The 21048-nt window shown below is 42.6% G+C and overlaps 1 protein-coding gene across 6 annotated transcripts in view; it reads right to left on the bottom strand.

Annotated features, from left to right (window-relative positions):
- Positions 1-19531, bottom strand: part of LOC138627091 (protein phosphatase 1 regulatory subunit 3A-like) — a 26676-nt gene extending 7145 nt beyond the window's left edge. Inside the window, exons 1-6 of one of the 6 annotated variants that reach the window (XM_069709171.1) lie at positions 18669-19531; positions 17605-17663; positions 17064-17161; positions 15900-16481; positions 10961-11043; positions 7463-8832 (exon numbers count right to left, since the gene is read on the bottom strand). In XM_069709171.1, coding sequence (XP_069565272.1) covers positions 10987-11043; positions 15900-16481; positions 17064-17161; positions 17605-17663; positions 18669-19450 — 1578 coding nt within the window. In that variant the 5' untranslated portion in view covers positions 19451-19531 and the 3' untranslated portion in view covers positions 7463-8832; positions 10961-10986. Of the gene's footprint in view, positions 1-7462; positions 11044-12059; positions 16482-17063; positions 17162-17604; positions 17664-18668 lie in introns of those variants that run through there. The other 5 variants (XM_069709172.1, XM_069709170.1, XR_011311357.1 and 2 more) reach the window with 5 other exon arrangements.
- Positions 19532-21048: the final 1517 nt, after the last annotated feature.

Here is a 21048-nt window from a genome sequence, read left to right on the forward strand (position 1 = left end):
CATGAAATTCACTCTCAGACATTCACAGTTGCTAGAAGATTACTATATGTTGTATACTGTATATGTTGTATCCTTATCTGGCAACTGATATAATTTGCTGACAAGAATATTGCTCCCCAAAGGATTGACCCTTGCCAACATTTCATCAGCTTTTCTTCCCATAATCAGGCCAAAATATCAACTTTTCTCGCAGAACAACTTGAAATATATCCCTGAACTTTGTTGGGCATAGTGCTCCCAAGGAGATATGTAGGGTATAAAGCATTTAGATTTGAAAGGCCACCTGACCTTTTCTCTATCATTGCAAACTTTACATTTGTAACCTTTTCCTATTCCAATGGTTCTATCTGTTCCTATATTCAGTAAATCACCAGTTTGTTGCTTATTGTGTCCAAGACTGAGTTTTTGCAACATGAACATGTGGGGCTTCAGAGCGACAGATTTACCTGCTGTAAACCTGATGCCGCAAACATTTAAACAGTTTAATTTTTAAATGCCATAGAAGCAAGCACTTGCTTTTGAGGAAATGGGAATGAACACGATGCAAATCATGCAGCTAAAATGCTTATTAAATACTAGTGTTGTCATGTTTTTGTTATCCAGGTAGCAAAGGAATTTCAGCTTTACTGGGATTGTTCCGGGGTGAGGTGATTACACATCACAGGATGATGAGGTTACCCGAGTTTAACCTCTTCCGATTCATTTCAAAAAGTGTGGCTTGTATCTCGAGTGCGGGTGTCCATTTGGACACTGAATCATCTCCACGACGCCGAAACACAAACTTCCGCATGGACTGTGATGAACTCTGGTAAATGCAGTGGAATACAAAGAATAAGAGTAAAACAAAACAAAAAAAACATTATTATCTGTTATAGTTACCATGTTTTCTTTTATATGGTGTGAAAGTAAGGTGCAATTCTCTCTCACACCGACACAAACTGACGAGGTAACATATTACCATATAGAATGTGTTTTCTTATCGCCTATGGTGATAGATACATTGTTAGCAGTGCCCATGCTGTACGCCTAATATGTGGCTGCGTGTGTGTGTGTGTGTGTGTGTGTGTGTGTGTGTGTGTGTGTGTGTGTGTGTGTGTGTGTGTGTGTGTGTGTGTGTGTGTGTGTGTGTGTGTGTGTGTGTCAAGCAAAGCAGAGTAGCATGAACATGAGTGTGTGCAGTTTGAGTGATCTCCCATTGGGAGTCCTGTAGAGGGAGCATTAATCAGACCCAGGGGACTCCGGGCTCAGACAGGGCATTCTGCAATATGTGTGTGTGTGTGTGTGTGTGTGTGTGTGTGTGTGTGTGTGTGTGTGTGTGTGTGTGTGTGTGTGTGTGTGTGTGTGTGTGTGTGTGTGTGTGTGTGTTCGCTGCAGGGTGGGGGCAATGTTCAAATGACTGCTCTAGACAAGAAGGCAGCAAGCACAGGCTGGAAATGTGTCAACTACACACAAACAGTTACGTAAGGGAGATGTCGCAAATCAGCATGATAATCCTGTTTTGGGTGAAATGATCCTTCAAGTTAGCGACGGGCCCTTTGAAGTCTGAGCTAAATGCTAACATCAGCTTGCTACATTGCTTACAATGACTATCCTAACATGCTGCTGTTTAACTGGTATTATTTACAGGACGGTTAACATACGAGGTGTGATCAAATAGTTCAGATACTGTGCCTATATTGAACAAAAACGGTTTCTGATTTACATCTGGCCGCCATCCTCTTTAGAGTAGTCCCCTTGTGCAGCGATACGGTCCTTCTAGTTCTCGTGTCATATTTGGAACGCTCCATGGAAGTCCTGTAAATGCATCAAGCACCATCTGCAATTCAGCCTGGATTTCCTCCACAGTATTAAAATGGCAACCCTCCAGCTTCAACTGTGTTGGACAAGAAACTCCCTTTGAGCAGGCTCGCTGTAATGTTGGAGAACCCAATTGTCGTCACACTACAATACGATCCATCAGAAGCCTCACAACGTCACAGTAGAACTTGCCGTTGACAGTCTTACTGGGACTAATTCATGGTACGCAACAAATGTCTGAGCCAACTGACCTAGTTGCGCTGCTGAATCTGACCCACCTTCCTCGATCGCGGACAGCGACGCTCTCTGCCCCTGTTGAAATGCGAATGTCACTCAAAACACCTCACCTGGCTTAATGCTTCACTCTGTAGCCAATTCCCCGCGTTTGACAATAAATTTGATGTGCGCTCTCAGCTCAAGTTTCAGCTCCATGTGATTAAATCAAAAATAGATGCGCGCGGAACTTGGAATACTTCTTCATGAAACGTATTGCTTCCCTCCTCTCTGTGCACACCACTGTTGTTCGCTCCATTCATGCACAACAGGAACAGTTTCTGAAATTTTTGTTCGCACCTCATCGTTTACCGTGTTAGAATGCGAGCATTTGCTGATGCATCCACCGACTTGGGACCATGAAGAGAGTTATTTCTCTGAGAGTGGCTTTTGTCACGTGTGTAAAATGTTTCTTACCGTTTTCATACTCAATACTTTTCAGGAACTTGTGTCACCATTAACCAACACTTCCGTTCTTCCTCATAGGTGCGAGGTGGAGGCGAGTGCTCCTGTGCAAACCGTGTGTGTGTGTGTGTGTGTGTGTGTGTGTGTGTGTGTGTGTGTGTGTGTGTGTGTGTGTGTGTGTGTGTGTGTGTGTGGATGGATGGATGGATGGATGAATGTACCGCAAGATGGAGTCCATGCACGGCGAACACAAGGTCATTAGACGGCAAACTTGCACTGACTTGACCACAGTGTCACATTTGGCCAGGTGATTTAAGTCACACACTCGTGTGCACCAAACATACTGTCACACAAAAATATATAGGCGTTGAAACTAGCAGACACACACTTAGGCCGATGATTTACGATAACAGAGCTGGAAAAATCGATTGGATTCGGGGTCACCTCATACACAGCGGCAGTGAACACTTCTCACCCCTCTATCCATCTCATCCTCCTTTCTTTACATCCTTTTGTCTCCCTCTTTCCTGTCATACATCACACTTGTCCCATATTTTTTTTGTCTATTCCATCTTTCTGTGTGCGTTCTCCTCATAAACTGTCTTTCTTTCCATTCTTCTACCACGATGGCTCCGTCTCCCGCTTTCGGAAAGATTCTCCTCCACCCACGATGGTCTGTTCCGTCTGTGTCTCGCTCTCGTCCATTATGTGCTGTTCACTGCAAATTGCATGTATGTTTTTACAGTAAGTATCTGAGTCTTGAATGGCAAAGCCAAGATGAATACTGTTAGGCATGTCAGTGGAAGAAAATGAAGGCTGGAGGGAGAGAAAGTGCACTTGAAGAAAGAACGAGATGAGGCCGGGTGAAGTAGGAACGCAGACAGAAAGAGAATGAGAGAACGTGGTTCAAAACAGTATTATAGAAAGGAAGGGTGTTGGGATAACACATGGCACCTTTCGATATATATACAAAAATTGATATATTGAAGGATAATTTCAGCCTGCTGTATCTCCCATAAATGTGCCTATTGTGGCTCTTGTGGTAACTTTGCCTTCTTCACCGTCATTGTAGAGATTTGTGGACATGAACGCGATTCCACTTCGGTCATCTGTGATGGACGGATACCTCAGGAGCTCCACCAGTTTTCTGACGTACCCGTTGCCTTTCTGCCTCCGTTCTTCTCGTCACCTTTTTCTTCTTCAATTTGATTTGGCTCTTATTTTTTGGTAATTTGTGTATATATGGTCAACTGCTGAAGTGAATTTGCAATCGTCTTCGTTGCAGTCCACGAGATAACGAGCCATTGCATTTTGCTTCTTTTTTTTGTTTCCGTTTCTGTAGGAGACGGCATAATAGCAGTAAAGTCAGCCTTGTATATCGGCCGCTCCAGGCAGCTCGTCTCTGTGTTTACTTAAATATGCTAATCAAATGAGATGCATTTTGATTTGATAAGTCAATACCTTTTATATGATTTAATTCTGCAAAAGAAAAAAAAAATACATTGCTTGTTGAGATGGTTGCAGGGTGAAATGCTAGGGTACAACTGTGTAAGGACCAGCAACAGAAGGAAAAAAAAAAACAATGAAAGTTGAAACGAGGAACGAGATTAAAGTCGAAGACGGATCCTGCTCTCTATATGACCTTTTCCTCTCATAGAGAGACAGATAGACTGAGAAAGGATGACGGCTCCCATTTGTGTGAGCCAGGGTGCCAACAATATGTTGTTTCTCAATACGGTGCACTCGTTGTATATTCTGAACTGCCCACACATGGCCATCTAATACAGCACACAAGCCCACATTCATATGCATCTTGGAAACACACTTATTCAACACATTCCGCAGCATTTAACACACCCGTACCTCACACACTCACACGTGAAAGGCATGGCTGTGGACAAAGACACACGTGAAGGTGAAGCTGCGCACGTACCGCAGAAAGCGCGCACGCACGAGCATACGGCACGCAGGCACCAAGCGGGACGCGGTTTACCTTGGCTCCTAACTTACTGAATGAATCATCGAAAAATCCGTCCCTTCTGTTCAAAACTCTCAGCCTCAAAAATCCTACACTGGTGTAAAGAGTAGGCAATGAATTCAGAATATAATGTTTCTTTTATGTCTCTATGACTACTGTGTTGAAAACATTGTGAATTGTTGTTTTTTTTTCTTTTCCAAAAATGACAAATGCATTGTGTCATGTTACCAATTCGATTTTGTTTCCAGTAAAATGAGAACGCAAATGTATTAGTGGTGTTTTAATAGGCTCCACAGCAACAATTTGTATCTTCAGGCTTTAAAATGCGTTTTAGAGGCTCGACAAGAGAATGTCGATAGCTGTGCCGGCCCCTCTCCCATCCAATTCTCATTTTGCTGGTCTTTCGGAAGCTTGAGCGCCTTCGAAATCGACGGACACCGTGAGCTGTATCTGAGTGATTTAACCCTTTTTATAAGAGCAACATCAGTTGGAATGAAAAAGGATCCAGAGATGGAGAGGGAAAGAGAATTATGTGCTTCTGTCAAATGTTGCTCTGACATTTAGGTCAGGCCAATGCTCTAAATGGCATGCAGACAGATTTACTGAGGGCTTTCAGAGAGGCCAACTACTTGTCTTCTGACTGTCACACTCTCAGGATTTGCCTGATCGTTAAAGGTTGTCTTAACCCTTTGCTAATTTTGTCTGTCCTGACATAGTTGTTTGAGACGTTTTTTTATTTTTTTATTTCTGTCTAATCTGAATACAGCATCTTTGAATAAATAGCACTAAAATTGTGTGTCGTTTAATTAAGACTTGCATAAAAGTAAGCAACCCAACAGCTTTTAATAAAGTGTTTTTGAAGTTTTGTTGGAATGTCATTTGGCTCATAGTTCCATTGTTACTAATTTGAAAAGTTGCTTTTGACATTTTCATCTCTCAAACTTTTATACTGGCAAAAATGGAACAGCAAGCCTGAGCCGAGCTAATTAGGCAGTCACTAGTTTGAGATAGAAACACTGCTCATCAGTGTTCCTGTACAAACCAACTTTAGTTTTTCATGTTCAGTAAGTTAAAAAAAAAAAAAAAATGACATGCAGAATTGAATGCTTAAGTCTATATTTGCTATATCTGACAGCAGAAAACATTTCAGAGATGTCTGTCCTCCAGTTTCTGTTGTTTCCACTTAAGTCCGTCAGACTGCTACATTAGCATTATGTCATCAGTCAAAATGCCGATGACAGCCGGCCTCTTTATTGGAAATGCATTGCTATTGAAACAGCTTTGGTATCATTCACTTTCTGACATCTGTGGAACACTTCGACTGGAAAACAAACTTAGTCATGTACACTGGTGGCCTACACATTATGGCCACTCACGCATGAAGAGAATAACCTTGATTATCTCGTAACAATGGCGCATGTCAAGATCTGGGATGAATTGGACATTAACTGAACAGTTGATTCCTGTCGTCAATGGGTTTGATGTGGCAGAAAAGGGCAGGTGTAAAGACCTGAGCAACTTTGAAAAGAGCCAAATCGTTATGGCCGGAGTGGGCAGAGCAACTTCAAAATCTCGAGGCTTGACCAACAGGTGTTGAGATGTGTGCTGGAACAAGTCTGATCCACGGCGACTTAAAAGATCTGCTGTTTGGGTTGTAGGGCCAGAGTGGTTGTAGCACCTTTACAGGTCCTGTACAGTACATCTCTCTGCAGGTCGGAGCTATTCTGATGGAATACAAAGGCCCAGCACATTATTAGGTAGGGTTGGTCACAATGCACAGAGCTATTTAGTTATTCCAAAAGTGCGTCATATGCCCTGTTTAAAATTAGAGTGCAGAACCTTTACTAATAAATGCCAAACGAGATCACGAGGCTTTGAAAAACGAGTGGCAGCTGTGGCTCAGATGGTAGAGCGGGTTGCCCACCAATCGTGTCTTTGGCTGTTCAATCCCTGGTTCCTTCTGTCCACATGCTGATGTCTCCTTGGGCAAGACACTGGACCTCATGTCGCTCCTGATGGCAATGTGTATGGTGTGTGAGTGTGAATGAAAAGCAAAAATTGTAAAGCGCTTTGTAATCCACTACGGTACAAAGACGTGACCATTCCACAGTGGCCAGATGGACATGCTCTAAAACCCCGACTCAATTCTGTTTATCAGTTGACTACCATGTTAGCCCGCCTTCCCACCGCGCTCACTCACTTCCCCCTGCGGCATGACCACGTATCATGCGAAGGAATTATTGAACACATGATTTCTCAAAGATCTTTTGCGGCAGCTAGCTAGCTTGGCAAATTGACAAAGGGCAGTAAGCCTCATACTTATTGAAAAAAGAAACGAGAAAAGAAATCAATAATAAACAACCGTAAACCGTGACACCAGAAAGGGATACCATCTTGTTTAAAGACATGCATCTAACACCACCATCACCAATGAAAAATAGGTCACACGTTGTTGTCTTTTTTGTCTAATGTAAAAAAAAAAATGAATGGAGGGAAAAATTAACGAGTTTGTAAGCAAGGAGTGTTATTTGTAGTAGTGGAATAATCTGTGCATACCGTCTGGGTGTTTGGATTGCCGACTGCATTTTACCATATGGTTTGCTTTTGAGAAAAATAAACTGGGTCTGTAGCCTTGAAGATAATAACCAAACAACTGCCAGCGGCTGGGTTGCTTGCTTGCATGCAGAGAACAAAGAGCCGCCCGGCGCTGTGGTTTTTCTACCAGGTTCAGAAAGGGATGCCGAAAGGGAAATTTTCTCAGGAATGGCACGTCTCCTTGTATTAGTTGGCTGAGTTGCAGGATGGCACAGAAAACAGCTCATCGTGATTCACTCTGCACTGCAAAAAAAAATGGTCCTCTCAACAAACCACTTCACTCAGCACTTGTCCTGTTTTTCAAGTAAAATAGGGGGGAGTTATTTAGGCTATAAAAAAAAAAAACTCTGTTAACCCAGAGTGTTTGTAATCCACTGGTGTCATCGAGAACCTCATAGTGTACAAAACCCCCCACTCACCATCACCTATTTATCTTCCTCAGTTGGATGCTGCGCTTTGTTCTAAGATTTAGATACACAGGGTTTAACATTATATTATTCACTTTCATCTTGACTGTTTCGAGGGTACCAAAACCTTTTCACCTGTGCACTCATATCTCCTCTCATCTTGTCAATCTCCTCTCGTCATTCCATATTCTGCGCAAAAACCGTGACTAAATCGTAGGCTCGTGTTAATACACCAGTGATATATCTGCACCTCCTCCTCCTCTCCTGCTCGTCTTCCTCTTCATTCTTTTCTCACACCTCCTCGTTGTGATGACAAAAAAACACAGCCGAAGGCACTAAAGATGACAAACAACACTGTCATCTCGCAGTAATGCTGCAAATGAAAGCAAAGGAAGTAGAAGATCCATAATGAGGGCTATAAAAGGGCGAGATATACTGAGCCGTGTGTACTCTGGAGGTATCTGTAAATATCTGTGTTCAAAAAATAAATAAAACATGAAGGTTGATTTTGAAAATGACAAATTCTTGAGTTTTTCTCAAAAAATTATACTGTGTCTTTCTGTTTAAAAAGGAAACTTATTTCATGGATTCATTACATCTATGAATACAAAGTGCTATCAAAAAATTCAAAGACTGTTTCATGCATGAACAGATTGTAGCAGAGTAATGCCCACAGAGCACAGGGAAGGAATAACTCTCGTGAGTAAGTATCCCAAATTTTGTCACTCGATCATCATCAGCACTTGTGCTACACACGCTGTTGTGACTACTTTGACACAATTTCACCATGGACTCAAAACTTGAGAAGACTTCATGTGCATCTTTGTACGGCGCTCCATTCGTGCGCAACAGGAGCAGCCCTCTTGATCTCACCCTGTTTAAAGTTTAGGAAATGTCGTGAAATTCAGTAGCTGCACAACTGTATTGACTCCCATGCATGTTTAATCTTTATTCTGACACCCAAAGAAATAAATACATTCAGATACAGCCTGAAGTCTCATGGGGGTATACCACTGTTCCCTAACAGATGAATCCTGCAGCAGTCGCTATACCGCAATTAGTATTGAATAGTTGGTGACAGTGTTCTAAGCACGCACAACTTTCAAATGCCAAGTGGCAACAGCAGAAGGCCTGGCTGTCTCAGTGATGCAAGAGCCAGCGGACATCTGGGAATGTCGAGTCGTGCAGCATAGACAGAGTAACAGGCGAGGCTGAGGCAGGGGGGGAGGGGGGGGGCAGGCATGTCGATTTGGTGAGAAAGAGGGAGGCCGGGATGGCGAGGAGAATTGGGCGGAGGGCAGAGGGTGGGGTCGCGGACAGATGATGCTGGCGAGGTTGAGAGTAGAGGGAGCGGAGCACGGGGCGCCGACAGGGAGGCTGCGACGGCAGGGCGGAGAGATGGATGAATAAAAAGTTGTTCCCTAGACTGAGGGATGAGTGTGGACGATGCAGTCTGTCAGGTCTCCAATCTGTCAGCAGAGTGCCTCCGGTCCCCTCAGGCCGCACAACACGGCCCCGCCTCATTTTGCGCTCTCTTCCACTTACATAGCCTGTCCTCATGCACCCTCTTGTCCCCGGCAGTGCACTTCACTGCACACAGATTTTTGCCGCGGGGAGAAAATAGATTGTTACGTGTTTGTCGCTCACTGGATTGGACGACTGTCACAATGCTTAATTACGTCTTACGTTTAGCCCTACGCAGACGGTGTCTGATGTTTTATTAAGGTGATAACACAACTATTATGATGTCATATCTATAAATTTCTATTTTTTTCTGAAACCTTTAACCTTAATTTTGGTTTCAAATCCACTGAGCAGTAATAGCTACTTTGAAAAGTGGAGCTGTACTGACATCTGGTGGAAGAAATGCAGCATTGGAGCTCCAATTTTCTTTTTTTTCCTTTTTTTTTTTACTGTTAGTTGTTGGTGTACATTTAGATCGAGTGTGTGAACACTATCATGGCGAGATGCACTTTTACCATGGGTAACTTTTGCAGTGGTTATTTTATTCTCCAGTCATGGACCATAATCAGAAGAGTATTTGAGCTATCTTAAACACATGACATTCCCCTTCTTCCTCAGTTTGTCCTTATGTAATGAAATTCCCCAGATTATCACAACTGGACGAGGCAGTTAATGCATCAATCTCTTAACGCTTTGATGGCAGGTATTGGACTACAGGAAGCATGTGTCGAGTGCTAATACAGGAACACGTTCCTGCCAATATCCCTCACACATGATAGTGCATTCCTTATTATAGTTCACCCCCCTCCCTATCCCCACATATGCACGTACACAGGAACAAATGCCAACACACAGAGCCCTGTCCTTTACACTCACTGTAAAATGAGAGAACGAATGAGGAGCACAGCGACACGATGATAGGCTCTCATTATAGTCTTGTATCACAAGGTTCAGGGTGTGATCCAGAAGGTCAGTTATCCTCTACCTCCTTAGGGATTTTTTTTTGTGTGACCCGATGTGAACAAGGATAAAAGATATCACCGGCTTTTTTCTGCTAAGAAAATATTAATTCTAAAAGTTATTCGATTTAAATCAGCCCTATCTTAAGTGTTGCCCAGAAATTATTTCACGCCAAGTGCATTCAAAATAATAGGTGTTTTAGATCACGATGTATGGTAAATATTTAAAGAATACAAAGGGACTTTACTGCCTACTTTGATGAATTGTTCTGTTGAGGTTTTGTTTAGGTGGGAGATTTATAAATATCATAAAGCTAATAAGTTTGGCCGCCACAGCGTTAATGTAGTGAAGTGAGTCAGACCTTTTTTTTTAATTTACTCTACATTTGCCAAAGCACAGTTTTATATTTATGCTACTGGACTAGAACTGCAAATGGACGAGGACTTTATTGTGGTTCCTGACAGGTACGGCACCTCTCACTGCCATCCTGTTTTGTAAATATGCAGCCCTATCCCTCTACCTACTGCAGCACTGACTCATTTATAATCCTCACACGGTGACATGCGATTTAGCAAAGAACATAACAAGCAGCCTTACACCTTTTGGCTAATCCCAGTTGATCAAGATTCGGTCCTTGTTTCTCAGTTTCTTCCTGTCACTGCTACTTTTTTGTCTCTACAGTGGCTGTGCCAGGTCTGTACTGTGCCTCTTCAGAGCAGTGCCCTATGAAGGGTAGCCCTCTGCTGTACCAAGATTGGCTTCCGGCCCATTTGCTAAAGTTGCCAGCGTGGGACTGGAGCCAGCTTACAAAAGGTCAACATACCCCAGACAGGATCAAGTGACATCTACTGAACTGCAGCGTCACTCAAGCTGCCACTTTAGCGCACACAGAGTCACACAGTGAAGCCTCTCTGCTTGTGGTGGACTAACTGATAATATGTTAAGTGATTCATCAGCCTCACCAGGAAGCATCTATGTAAAGATCCTGCCAAAGTGAAAGTGAAAACTGTTTGTAAAATTAACAAATTGACATTTTTTTCTTTTCAGTACCATGTGACCATGTTCTATGTTTTTACCTTACTTTAGGGTTGGACCTGTCCACTTCTGTCACATACATGCAGGGCTGTTTCTCTTGTCCTCAGTCGAGACGGAATACACAGGTGTCTAAAAAAACAACAACATCCATGAACACACACAGATGCATGATGTATACCCACAGCAGGAGAAACGTTGTTTTCCCCCAAATGTAACTTAAATACTCAAACTTAGTATGAAATATGACCATCTTTAATTACTAGCTTCATGAATAATAGGTGTTTTACATACAGCAGTATGGCCCTAGGATGTAGAGTTACACTCAATAAATGAATGAAATAAATCTTAGTATTAGTTACAAAAGTGAAATGTGTCCCTTTCAACATGTTTTGAACATTTAAATAGATGTGCTTTATATAATGCACTACTACTTGTGCTCATTTGTTACAGCTGTTATACTCATCTGTGATAATTTGTGAAATACCAGATGGAGTTAATATATTCAAAGTTCTTTCGCCAAACAGTATCGTTAAAAACTCCACTCCTGTCAGCGGGCACTAAAACTGATATGATAAATGACTGCAAGGATGTGAGCGTGTTATACACTTTCAAGACTACTAAGGTTCAAACGGTTGACTCATCTCATGATCAACTGGGGATTCGGTTGATAAAAACTATGAAATCACATTACAGAAATGTTTGATTTTTGCTTCTTGCATTTTTGACCTTCAAACACTTTCAGAATTCAAACCGCTTCCTTAAACCTACAAGTTCCTCAATGACTGAATAATCTTTATCTGCAGATCCAAGAACAAAGAACTACCGGCTCTTCCTCTGGTGTGTTAGGGGTGTCAGTGAGTTATCTTATAAATTATATTGAAAGAGTATGAGGCTGTTAAAAGACAGTCTGTCTTTGAATGAAGTCAAACAGTATTATGATCTTTTCCAATCAAACTCTGACCAGACTATTCATTTGTAATGAGATCTCAAAACACTGTTTTACACATTGTCTCAACTAAAGCTGAACAATTTTTGTGAAGACAAACAGAACTAATTTAAAGTATAAAATAATGAATGTAAAAAAAAACAACAACAACAACAAAAATTATCATAAAACTTATTCTTGTGTAAAAGACCAAAAAAAGTTTAAAGATCTTTCTTCAGTCATATGAATTTATTTTATTGAAGAAAATCAAGGAAAGTCACCTGGTTTCACTTTGTACGTTGTAAAATGGTGTATTGGCCCGATAAAACACAGCAAATATATACACACGTCATACACATAAACGTTGACACCACGTGTTAAAGACATTCAACAACAGATTAGTATTCATATTAGTTTCAAAATCTAAATAAATGAAATCTGTTCTATTCTTAAATTTGACATTGAAGTTCAATTTAATAAATTAAATTCTAAAATTTTTTTTTTTTTTTTTATAAAGTTTATTGATTTGATAAGCAAAGCAAAACGTCTCCTGATTCCAAAGGCACTTTCGGACCGCAGGAACTTTTTCATTGTTCTAAGAGCAGTTCGAGGACGAATCCCTGTTTTGTGTCTGCACTGCAGAATCTTAGAACTCTGTTTTAAGGTTTTACTTCCGGGTAGGTACTTTCCCAGTACAAAAGGAACTATAGTGATGGTGATTGGTTCACCGCTCACCAGCCCTTGCATGGACAAAAAGACCTTTTTTTTTGTTGTGTGCCGTGCAGAGATGTTGCCAACCACTATACGGTTTACATCATTTTAGTTTACCTGTTGGAGGTGCGATTTCAAACTGTAAAAAAAGTGCTTAAAGGTGTGTTGTATGTTGACCTCCCCAGGTCCTCTCAAGGAGTCCCCGGATCTCTTTGATCTGAAAGCGCCTCAGGAGTCAAAGGATCAGGTCCACCCCTAGGAGATGCAAGACAAATTTGAAGGGCCACTAGACATAACAGGAAAGGAGTGCAATGAAAAACATATTTTTGAAGCACCAAAATTATGCTTTTCTATAATCTTTGATTTTTCTTGTCGAGTACCGTATGAATGGACCCCTAGAATTTAATTCAATAAAACTAAAAGAATAAAAGACCAGTCTTTGATTGACTTAATTATTATTCAATAATTGTTAAATGGGATCAGGGGGCACAGCGGGTCTCAATGACATTTTGCTTTATTTTAAAGGATTGCAAGCCAAAAAGGTTTAAGAACCCCTGCAGTAAAAAGAGTTGGAAAAAAAAACAACCAAATATACAAACACACACACTACTTTCACTTTGTATAGCAGGGGTCTCCAACCTTTTTTCTCCTTTGAGCTACCGGATGGATTGCGATCTCGTGGTTGGAGACCCCTGGTGTATGGCATTTTGTTTTAATACACCTTTTATTCCAGCTTCCTATTGTCTTGATTGTCATCTTCACCAGGTGGAATATACAGTGAGAACATTACAAATGTAAAAAAAAAAAAAATGCCACAAACAGCACTCTTAACTGCTCTGCTTCCCTCTTAAGTCTCATCCTATCCCATCGTCCCCTTGTTCGCCGCTACTCTGTGTCTCTTCCACTTACAAAACCACCAACACAATGAAAATATGTAGAGAGCAAAGAATGCTGGAAAGTCATAGAGGAAAACAATGACGAAGAATCCACCAACTAAGATGGTGCAGATTAGAAGCCTGGTGATGTGACTGAGGATGGATAATATACTACACCACACAAGACCATCCGACTTCTTTAATTTCTCAGCGGAGAAACTCGCGGTTTTGTGAGATGGGTGGGCGGATCGATTAAAACTCTCTTTATGGGTGACTGCACAGTCTTCTATTTTTCTTTCTGTCTCCTGACGAGTGATTGATCTTTCTTTTATTCGAGAGTAGTTTTCCTGATCCTTTGGAGAGCTGAGAGCTGATTCAGTCACTGACTGTCTGCTGTGAGCTGCTAAAGTGACAGTGAGATCTTGACTGAGATAAGCACTGGAATTCAAATCTGTCTGCAACTCAGGGTGAAAGTGAAGGAGTTCTGTTGTGCCAAGTGACTGACTTCTTTCTTTCGGAGAAGATTCACGGCCGGCGGTCACGAAGGTTTCCTCTGGGCCTTGACAGAAACTTGAATGTCGATCTGTTGGTAATTCTGTCAAGGAAAATACACCTGAAACAAAAGTGTCATTGAGGTCAAAAAGAAGATGGCAGTCTTGTGTACTATCTCTCAGCCCGCAACCAATTCCATCAACAATATCCTGCACTTCACGACCGAAGACTTCCTCCCAAACACCGCTGACTAAATTTTCTCCAAATCTTTCCACGAACGCCTCCTCCAACCCCGACTCTATCTGTTCAATCGATGCAGTCTTTTCTGCTGTAATAGGATCTTTTGTTCCATCTGACAGTTTTTTATATTCAACACATGGAGAGCTCTCAACTTTTGCTGACAACTCTTGTTCTTTCTCTTCAGCTGGCGCACTCTTCCTGTCCTCCCGAGGGCTCTCCACATTACCTATCAGCTCCCTTATTGCTTCTATTTTCAGCTTTCCAATATTCACCCTCTCATCTTTGTCTTCCTGACTCATATCTTTATCTATTCTTTCTGATGTCTCTGTTGAAATGTCTTTCTTTGCCACGTTCTCCCTTGCCGTAAATTCTTCTGGGCTTATTTCGATACCTACATCCTCTTTTTGACCCTTCATATCTTGCTGTGAATGAGTCCATCTCCTCACCTCCACAGGGTTCGGTTTGCATGTTTCCGTTGGACACGCTCTAAATGTGTCACGGTCACTTTGGAAAGCCATTTTCCTTTCTTCTGTTTCCACTGTGAGTCTTGTCTGTGCTGATAGGTTCAATTCCTCTTGCCCCTTTATTATTCCGTCACACATCAAGCTTTTCCCCTCCATAGTCTGATTTAAGACATGTTCGTGCTCCCTCTTCTGAGTGTATACCTCTTCACCTACTTGGATCGGCCATGTCTGTTTATCATTAACTTCCAGAATTATTGACGTGTTTCCCGTTTTGCATGATGAAGCGTTGTCTTGATGTTGCCATGCGTGCTCACCTAATACCTGGATCATTTCCATGCCTGTGCTAATTAGTCCCTTTGTCTCGTTGCTTATGTCTTTGTTATTTGATTGAACATCTTTGGCCAGTGCGGTTTCCATTATTTTGTTTTGCTCACACATTTGTTTTGGATCAAATCCATCTTCATGCGACTGTGTGGGTCTTATTTCATTTTCATCTCTCTCTGTCTCCACTAATTGGTTTTCACTGTTTAGGGGCAGCCTGAATTTCTCCCGCTGCAGTTCCTCCGCATACCTTGGGGAGATTTCACACTCCCTGGTTTTGTATGGCTTAAATATCTCTTTATTTTCCGTATAGCTCAACGTTATCTTTTCCTCCGCTCCTTGTCTGGATGTGGAAAAGACACACCTCGCCCCATCCTTTGTCCACTGTCTGATTGTCTTCCTAAATGCCAGCTTGTCATCCATCGCATTGTGTATAGTACCTATAACCTCCCCTTCCCCGCCGGAAGAAAGACCCTCATCCTGCCTTGCTCCCTGTGAGATCCTATCAACAGCGTTGGCATTCTGAGACTCTGGCATTGCTGTCATGTCTGTTGTCTCCGACTCCCCGGAGCTTGTTACTAAGTCAGCTGTGTGCCATGTGAAAAGCTCATCTCCTCCTACTTCTTCTGCTCCTCCTATTATTCCTTCGCTTTCCCTCTCCAAGACCGCATGCATGTGACACTCGCCTGAACTGTCAACGGAGTCCTTGGACACCGACGTTGCCCCCTTGAGGCTAAATTCCTGTGGAGTGTCTGTTACAGAGTTTGTCTGTGACCTTTGGGTTGTGTCTCGTGTCCCTGTGTTGTCATCCCTTGGACTGCTGACACATGCCTCTGCCGGCTGGTGGTTTTCAGTGTTCAAGGCAACATTAGCCAACAATGATTCGCAAGAGTCTGACAGCAGCTGACATGCAGCGTAGGTGTGTGCATGTAAAGTGGTGGGTGTATCTTTGCCCACCTGAAATTCGCGAAACTCTTGACTGCTCGCTGCACATTGGTTTTGGGGCCCCTTATTATTTGAGGGAGAAACCGACGCTGCTGTCTGCAACCATTCTGACTCTGGAACACTAGAGCGGTCCTTGCAGCTCGGCCCATCAGGAAAAGCCTGCCACACATCGCACACAGAGGTTTCTTTATTGTTGGTAACATCTATACCGTTAAGAAAGGTCTCCCACATATCCTTAACCGAAGGTGTGTTTTCTTCTGACGCTTTTGACAAGGTCGTTTTAGCTCCTCCGGTCCAGATGTCATCCACATCAGCAGCCCCCCACTGCTGCTGTTTATCACTGTTCCAGTCCAGCGTAAGCAGAGGAATCTGATGGTAGGTGAGGACCTGCGGACTTTCCTTCGGTTGCGTCTTTTGGCATTTATAGGGAAAGTCGGCTGAGTCGCCCCACAGAGCTGGTACAGGCTGAGCAACTTTCTGGCCATTGGCTGAGTCGTGTTGGAAAGCCCTTGGTATTTGCTCCCTCCTTTTGGAGAGGTAGTGATGCACACATGCCAGGCGTGTTGCTGCGTGTCTGTTTTTTATGTCCTCCACCTGGAAAAAAGGCCAAATGTCAAAAGTCAAGTCAAGTGTTTGCTTGAACTCCTTGAACTCTAACCAGAGGCTACCTGCACAGTGTTATTCTTTCAGGTCATCACTTCCATGGAATCCTAATACTGGCTTGCTGACTAAAAATTACCATAATATTTGATTCATTGACTATTTTCTTTATTGTGTTACATTGCTGTGATGATGCAATGCGTTGCAACACTGCTGCAACCTCAACACATATGCCTATTTTTGTTGGCATCATCATTTTTCCTGCATGTTTACAAGCAGGTTGCATTTATTATTAACCATTTGCACGTGAGAGATTTCAGACATGTTTCAAGTGTCAGATGAGTTAACTTTCCATATCTCTCTGGGACTAACTGAATTTCTGACTCGGGTGACATTCCTACTCTGGCGGAGAGATCATACTGTATGTACTTTCGCAACAGTTTAGCTGGACACAAATCATGTGACTGACATGCAGCTGTTTCATGGCTGGTAATCTTTCTACTTTTTGGTGACGCCTCATGTTTTCCCGAACTTCTAGAAGACTCTGTCACCCAAAAGATAATAAAGGAAACTCACCAAAGATTTGTGTTCTTCGCAGTGTCGCAATGACTGCATCTCTGTGCTGTTCTTTGTCTTTCTGACAGCCTTTTCAGCTCTGTGTGTTGTCTCTACTCCTGCAAAATGATGGCAAAGACAAGTCAAAGTTGACTTGCTCATTTAAACACACTTAAAAACGCACTCATTTATATGCACCAGGGGTGGACCGGTTCAAGTAAAAGAAAAAACAAGCCGTTTGGTTTGCTGGTCACGGTTTGGGGCACGTCTACGTTGTTCAGTTCATTTTAAATAAGCTACGAGGCATGCACAGAAAAAAAAAGATGATAGTGTACTATCGTCAGACGATGATGGACCAAAGTGGTCAACACGTGTTGCTTATGCTAGTGGCTAAACGTCCAACACTGCCTTCACAGCTCTTAAAACAGACAGATAGACCTCCAGGGTGACTGAAAGTTACCGAACTGTGACTACCGGCTGTATCACTTCAAAAATAAAAGCAGTTTGCAAACTGTTCTGCCCGTAACATGCACACACGCCAGCACACAGTCATTTTACACACCTGCAGCAACTGTTGCTGTGTTGATGGTCTCCCGGGTATTTCCCTCTGTACTTCCAATCCTGTGGTTCAAAATGAGTTTGAGATAACGTTACATACGCTGTTTTACAAACAGTAGCCAATTATTAAAGTACTGTACACCCCCAGTATTTATTCATTAGCTCTTTAGAATGTGTAGCATTGTGAGGTGGTTATTATAAAGCGTGTTGTTACTCTTTTTTCAACTAACCACTGTGTCTCATAATGTCTCAAAACTTGTAATGTTTTCATCTTTTCACATCTTTATGACTTGAGTTTAATAAAACAAAAAGAGTACGATAAAAAGGCAAGTTTTTAGTTTTCACTAAAGCTTTTACTGAGCAGACATCCTCCATTAGCACTGGTCCTACTGGGATTATGCTGCACAGTAGTGGATAGACACAGATTAAGTATTACACTTGTGCAGACAGCATGTGCCAAGGGCCTTTGAAATATGTTTGTCTGCCGGGAACAGTTTTTATATTTGTAATCATATTTCTGTGCTTTTGTACTGCAGCAGGTTGGACCGGAGCATGCATGGATACATAATAGGCTTCCCTTCCCTTCTTGGTGTCTGAGAAAAGAAATCAAGCATAACTGTGTTTTTTTGCTGCAGCGAGACGTCATGGAAACCTGTGCAGACACCTGACCATAAATGGACAATATGTGTTCTGTGGGCCAAACGTCCATTACTGAATAGTTACACAAGAGCTTACTGTAAACACACAACGGTCCAGCAGGCTATATTGCTTTTGACTAATGAGAACAGCACAGTGTAAATAGAGCATTCACACAGTCTCCAATTTCAAACTTTTCTCCAGCAGCACATGATAGCTTCTTGGGGACTTGTTCTTGCTTCTGCTCTATTTGTTCCCGGCAGTCATGGTAAGAAGCTTTTCTAGAAGCTCCTATTTCCCTGATGAATCCAAACCTCTATTTTATTTGAATATCGAATGCTGTGTAACGACGTCTATTGTGGACACACAAGGTTTACGTGACTTCCCTCAGCAATAGCATATTTAAAAAAAAAAAAAAAAAGATTCTCTCACCTCTTTGCTTTGAGGCAGCTCCTCTTGCTCTTGTAGCTGCTACTCTCCTCTTGCATTTGAGGCCCAAGCTTCTTTACGTGTCCATTTTGGTGGCAGAACAGCACGTAGTTCATTTTCTTGTTATTAGCCCAGAATGTGCCCACTGAAGTTTCATACCGGAGACAGAAGTCCATCCTGGTTCCTTCTCTCTCAAAGGGAGGAACCAGAGTATACTTGAAGGTAAACCTGTCGGTTTCCCTGTCACTGGAACCGGGCAGATACTCTGCCAACAGGTCGAAGTAGCTGTTCCAGCGATCCAGAGAGATCCGGGCATAGACGCACTTGCTGTAGCAGAGGTTGACCACCCTGATGGTGCCACGGAGGATGGTGGTTCCCGGTAGAAGCTCAATGCTCTCCAACTCGACCATCTGTGCCTGCAGCCTCTGGTCCAGCTCCTCCGAGGATGAGGGGACTGTAAATAGACAAGACACGTAGAACTCTTCCAATGAATGGGTCACCTCCCTCTCATTACACCGGCTGACCTCTGACTCTGTCACTTCAGCTTTGTCGAACTCCTTAACAGACACCAAGTCGAGGCCAAATGCGTCCGCAAACGACACCTTCCTGCGAACGACTGGCGGCGGTTCTGGTTCCGAGTCCTCGTCTGTTTCCTCGTCTGTGATGGAGCACGCGGGAGATGAGGCCTCCATTCCTCCCTCTTCCTGTTCCCCATGTTTTTCCTGTTCCTCCTCCTCCATCATCACCCCGTGCTGTTCCAGGGGACAGACGTACAGAGCCTCCATAATGTGCAATGGTCTGCCAGGCAGCTGTCTGCCTGTCCTGCCGTCTGTCTGGCTTGGAGGGTGGCACAGACCAGAGTGCCCCGAGCCTGGCTGCAGTGATACTGAAGAAGGGAGAGCAGCGAGAGGACGTGACTTTACAGATGGAGTTCGGTTACAGCTGAACATTGTGAGTCTGAGCCAGACCTATTAATAGGACATATATAACTAGACCAGAGCTGGCCAGTTATCCTCAGTCGTCCTCTCACAATATGTTTGCTAGTCACAAAAAAAATGAAAAGAATTTGTATAAAGGAAAGCTAGTCTACAAAAAAAGTATATTGATTGGATATGTACATTTTGCCCCTTCAAATGGAAAAAAAATATTCAAAAAAAAAAATCCAAGCTAGCAATTTGCACTTTGCTATCTTTGTGCATGCTCCTTTGAACGTAACTATTAAGTGTTTGAAGTGCCATTTTTATGTAAGTATAACGGTATGATACAGCTTTTTATTTGCATGGGGGATCGGTACAACCCGGTATCATGTCCAAACGTGTAATACACCCGCTGGTCCACTAGAGGACAGCGTGTCAGTGTCACAATTTTGGTTTGGTTTGGTTTAGGAAAACAAAACCTCGTGGCTTGGGTTGGGAAAATATTTCTTTGAAGAAACTGACATTGCTTTGTAGCAGATTCAAACTCTGGTCTTCTGGGGGAAAAGACATTCTTAAAATTACCAATGTCACATGATCTGTTTCAAACGACGTGCGTCTACTTTTTACGTTGAGATTAGGCCAACCGTTATGCTGATACGCGCACTCCTTTAGTGGACTGGCGGGTGTATGAAACGCTTTAGTGTGATTCTAGGCTTGACCGGTGATAATACAGACATGTAAAAGACTATTTACATATCTGCAAGCAGAAATTTGACCTGCTTATTGCCAATGCACACCTCCTACATGTGTCTCTTATTTGTCTGTTACAATGTAAATGCGATTGTGTGTAGTTTTATTCAGTTGTGATCAATCCAACGCGTATAAATATATAGTTGCACAGCTTCAAGCCTGATGAAAATGGGGCTTCTTTTGACATTAGCACGAATAGATAGTGAACTATCAACTCAAGTGTTTACTCTGTTGGACCAAAAAATGAAACCAACCAAACAAAGAAAATAGAATCTGATGTAACTGGTCATTGTTTAGGTCCGAAGAAATGAAATAGGCCACACATGAGAGCAGCTGTACAAGTGACACTGTTTTGGAGCGTTGACATGAAGTGCAAAAGGATGCTGCAGTGAGTCTGCAAGTGAAGAACCACAGTTCAAGCACGAGTGTTGGGAAGTGTCGGCCCCGCTGAGGTGTTCCCGAGCATGACAGTATCACCCCACCCGCTGCCGGGGAGCTCACTCTGACCACTGACCTCCGCGTGGCGAGAAGGAAATGAGAGAATTTCCACACTGACATCAATAATGTATCAAATTATTATTAGTCCTATTGCTGTGCTTGAAAGGCGTGTGCAGGGGTGAGTCTGTACAGATCCTGCCGTATCATTGCCATTAGAGGCCGCCTTCATTTTATAGGTTCACTGCATCTTGGAACAGAAGACTGGACATTATTATGTT

This window comes from Brachyistius frenatus, unplaced genomic scaffold (genome assembly GCF_029030835.1).
Source record: "Brachyistius frenatus isolate BFR_SWC_R1_liver_20210118 unplaced genomic scaffold, ASM2903083v1 Contig_81, whole genome shotgun sequence".
In the NCBI taxonomy this organism is placed as follows: Eukaryota; Metazoa; Chordata; class Actinopteri; family Embiotocidae; genus Brachyistius; species Brachyistius frenatus.